The sequence below is a fragment of the Myotis davidii genome, unplaced genomic scaffold, assembly GCF_000327345.1.
Source record: "Myotis davidii unplaced genomic scaffold, ASM32734v1 scaffold209, whole genome shotgun sequence".
Taxonomy (NCBI): domain Eukaryota; kingdom Metazoa; phylum Chordata; class Mammalia; order Chiroptera; family Vespertilionidae; genus Myotis; species Myotis davidii.
Genome location: NW_006300047.1, coordinates 1,579,041 through 1,583,785, shown reverse-complemented (window position 1 = coordinate 1,583,785; position 4,745 = coordinate 1,579,041). Strand labels below are relative to the sequence as shown.

Below are 4,745 nucleotides of genomic sequence, written 5' to 3'. Positions count from 1 at the left end.
GGGGAGGGGGAGGGGGAGTCCATCGCTGTGAGGGACGGGCCAGTGTGCCGATGCTCACGCTATTAGCATGCTGCCCGAGTGCAGTGTCTCCAAGTTGGCCATCTCTCAGCCGGGCGATAAAGTAATTTAACGAGGGCTGTCTTCCAGGCTGGAGCTCCCGGAGATTGCTCCCCATTTATCACGGAGGAAAAATCTGGATCCGCAGCCCCACGGCTGCCAACCTCCTCGAGGCTGCACGCCACTGATCTCTGAATGGTGAAGTTCTGCCCTGGGTAATGGAGTCGGAGCCCATCCGCCCCAGTGGCTGCAAAAGCGCTTCTCCACCCAGCCCTCGGCCTGATGCGAATCCCCGGGCTCCATCTGGTCCTCGCAACAGAGTGGGAGATGATGGACCCTGGGAAGAGCTGCTGCCTGCAGACTCTGCCTGCTCTGCTGCCGTGCCATGATGTCACTCCACAGAGAAGGGGTGGGGAGTGGAAGAAATACGTTTCTGAGTCCCACTGCAAAATGCACAAATTTTTGTGCACTGGGCCTCTAGTATATTATAAAAAAAGAAGAAACCACAGCCTTGGCTGGTGTGGCTCAATCCCAAGCACTGAGAGGTGACAGGTTGGATTCATGATTAGGGCACATGCCCAGGTTGAGGGCTCAGTCCACGGTCAGGGTGCATATGGGAGGCAACCTATTGATGTTTCTTTCTCTCTCTCTCTCTCTCTCTCTTGAAAAAGAACCACAGATTTAATTACACAAAAATAGAGAACTGCTATATAAAAAATGATAATAAACCAGCTAGGAAAACAATAAACAGAAATATAACAAAGGGTTACTGCCCACACCATCTAACAGGCAGGCCTACATAAACTGACAAATCAACACCAAGACTGAGATCAACAGGTAAAGGACATGGGTAACTGAGATGAAATAGTTAAAACAACAAAAAGAGAAAGCAGTTAACATTAAGTGCTGAGGTGGTAAGTAAAAATCTTCCTAATTTCCTTAGTATAATGTGCAAAAACATCAAACATTAGATAAATAGTATTAAAGGAATGGCAATGGTAAAGTCCCATGGAAACCGATCTTACAACATTGAGGGCAGGAATGAGCTACCCGCCCTCTTAGCACCCCCCCCAGCACCTAGGCATGATGCTTCATATATGGTCCATGCTCAAAATATTTGTAGACCAATGCCCAGCTAGTCTCAAGGATCAAATGCCACAGGCTATTTCTAAGATAATTTTTAAAAAATTACTAAGGCAATGGAAAGACGTGCATTTTGTAAATGCTTGTGGCTTGTTGAATGAGAACATCTGCTTTCTACAAAAGTCTAAACACTTCTTCAGTTAAGCTCTATAGCCAAATGTTAAGTGTGTTAATGTTCCTCAGGCCTTATTTTGTGTATACAATCTAAACACAACACTAACACAGAATTTACACTTCAAGCTGTACCATTAAAAAAGAAGTGTGCATATGTTTCACTTATTGAACATCTGCTATTAATAAATAAGTTAAAACTATTTGACTTCAGGGTAAGAGAAATAAAAGAGGAAAAAAAGCCTAGATGCCCAAAACATGATTTACTTTAGGTAGTTCTTCATAGCACATATTATGGAAAATCATTCCAAATTTGTCTTTTTCTTCTAAAAATGGTTCACTAAGCTAAGTGGCATATTATCCACAAAAAATTAGGTGAAAAATGATTAATTACAATGAATCTCACTTCTTGCAAAGTTCATATGCAACAGGATTTTAGACGACTGAACTAGAAAAGATAGGAAAGAAATGTAATAAAGCTAAGCCAGACTAGATTTATTCTAAGAAATTTCATGTAATCATTTGTCAAAATTAGTGAATTTTGCCCAAAGAGCTTCATTTTGTACCTTCAAGTAGTTTTTATCCATTTAACGCCTTTCTTTGCTTAAAAACAGAAAAGAAAAAAATGGGGATGAAAGGCTACTGAAACGTTTTTGCAAAAAGCAGCAATATTTTGGAAACCTCTGAATGAAAAGTAATACAAGATGAATCATTATAGCACATTATATAAACTAACTAGGTAACTAAATATCTTTCCACAATCTTGAAATATTCTTTGACTAAGAACTTGAATGCTACCATCATTTTAGTGAATGTCTCTAGATTTCCCTTTCATATGTAATCTTCAGTTGAGATCTTCTTCAAAGGGCTTTACTTTTCGAAGAAGATTTTTGAAAATCTGCTTCTTAAGCTTAAAATGGTAGTATTTTGTTTTCAAAATTCAAACTAAGTTTTCTTAATCATCTGAAGCTGTGTAGCTCAAAGTCTTTAAAATGGACAGAAGACATACTATGAGTCAGCTTGATCTCCTCTCCCAATGTTCCCTGATCAAAAACATGAATAGAGCCGAAACCGGTTTGGCTCAGTGGATAGAGCGTCGGCCTGCGGACTGGGGGGGGTCCCAGGTTCGATTCTGGTCAAGGGCATGTACTGTGGTTGTGGGCACATCCCCAGTGGGGGGTGTGCAGGAGGCAGCTGATCGATGTTTCTAACTCTCTATCTCTCTCCCTTCCTCTCTGTAAAAAATCAAAAAAATATATTAAAAAAAAACAACACATGAATAGAGTAGATTCTCTATGCATAAAACTTTAAGATAATGTATATGTTAAAATGGCCAGTCATATAATTGTTTGATGTATTAATAGTATACTATTATAACCAAAAAATAATAATAAAGCAATCTAATACCCAGTAATAGAAGGATAGTTACATATTTTTGGTTGAGCTACTGGGGAAAAGATGGTATGGCCGTTAATCTGATCACTCACTTGGCAAATAGTGATTGAGCCCCTGCTATGTACCAGACACTGGAGAAAGAATGCTAAACTGAAGACACATGGTCCTACCCTCAAAGTCTCACAGTCTGGGGAAGAAAACAGACATTAAACAAATCATCTCATAAATACAAACATAAATACTAACCATGTTAAGTACTATGAAAGAAAACAACAGGATACCCAACTGAGATTGGAGATTGCAGAAATGATATTTGAGGGGATTCTTAGGTATGCATAGGGGTTTGACAAATGCTGAGTTGAGCCCTAGGGACCGGGGAGGCAAGGGGCACAGTATAGGCAGAAAGACTTAATACATGCAAAGGCCAAAGTGTGAGGGAAAAGGGACTAGAATGAATACTAGTTAAGTGACCATTGGTCTAGCCCAGGGAAGAGCCAGGGGCTTGAACCAGTGTGCTAACAAAGGAGATGGAGACGAGAGAGCGGATGAAAATGTATTCCACAGAGAATGGACATGATGCTATAACTGATATAAAGAAAGAACATGGAACAACATGAAAAAAGGGGCATGATACAATGTTTAATTTTAAATGTAGGACCTCATATAATATATGATTTAGCTAAAGTGAAAAAAATACATTTGAGAATTGTGAAACTGGCAGTAGGCTTATAGTGTAATGTAACATGACTTTTATACTTGCAAACACTTCTTAAAGGAAATGTATTCCTTAATTATGGTATATCAACTGACAATATAACCATTACAAAGTTGGACCAGAACTTACAACTATGAAGACAAAAAAGGCATTACGATATAATAAAATTTAAAGTGCAAAACCTGTAATTGCAGACAGTATGATCAAGTTACATTCTAAAAAGCTAAACATTTAAGACACTACAGAACATAAAACAATACAATTATTTAATACAAATACAGAGAAAAAGGAATCAAGAAAATGAAAGTAATTATAAAGGTAACACTGCAAAAGAAGCTATCAATATACATACATTTTTGTTAAAGTTCTAATTCTTACTATAAATGATTTTTACCTTTCTTTAATGAATGTAATGCTGATGTGAAGAAGGTCAAATAACCAGGTGGCTGGGGTGAACCACTGAACTCAAAGTACCCAAGTACTCCAGGCTGCAGGAACAAGAGCAGAATTAGGTGACAGAGGTATCACTAATCACTGTGCAATGGGGACATTTTAAAACAAGAAAGAACATGCCATTATAATTTGACAATTGTCATTTGCTGCATTTCATTTTTTTTAAAGCCTAACCACATGAAAAAAATTGGGGTTTAGGGTGGACCTTTCCTTCCATTTAGGCAACAGGGTTAAAGGATACAACTGCAGCAGCTTTTCAGGGGACATTAATTCAGAGCTGAAACTTCCTTCCCTCTTCTTAAGTAGGTCTTTCCACTCTCTGTTGACAGTTCTCCTAGGTCCCTGGTTCAAAACCTCACCATCAAGTACAAGTACTCACTTACTTCTCTTTGGCAACAAGCTGTCAATTTCCTCATAATCTTTCTTAGATTTATTTCTCCCTCAAATTGCTTTCTCAAATCCCAACACCCCTTCACGCTTAATGGAAATCAGGTTAAATCTGATTTGCTCCACTTGTGTTCCAGGTAGTTCTTCGAGGGGCTCTTTTCTCCCCCACACCCAGAACCCAGCATTCTATCATAAAAACCCTCCTCTCTTGTCAGATCAGTCTGCAAAGGGCCCATCTCCTACTCTCTTGTTCCTCTTCCCCACAAACTTATTTCCATCTGTTCATTCAACTTCTCTAAGCTTAGGACAGAATTCCCTCCATTCTGCTAAACCAATAAATTATCTCTTCCATATACATCCTGCCTTCCTGTCCAGAATAATTCCTTCCATCGCTAAAGGCCCTGTGGCACTCATTCTCTCTGGTTTTGTTCTGAAATGATTTTATCTGTCTTAAAAGCCAAATTGAGATCTCTGGAAAGAGGGC

The 4,745-nt window shown here is 39.1% G+C and overlaps 1 protein-coding gene across 1 annotated transcript in view; it reads right to left on the bottom strand.

Annotated features, from left to right (window-relative positions):
• Window positions 1-4,745, bottom strand: part of TXNDC11 (thioredoxin domain containing 11) — a 63,798-nt gene that overhangs the window by 41,613 nt on the left and 17,440 nt on the right. The window contains 1 exon segment of the mRNA XM_015572130.1: window positions 3,816-3,909. Within this exon segment, the coding sequence (XP_015427616.1) occupies window positions 3,816-3,909 (94 nt within the window).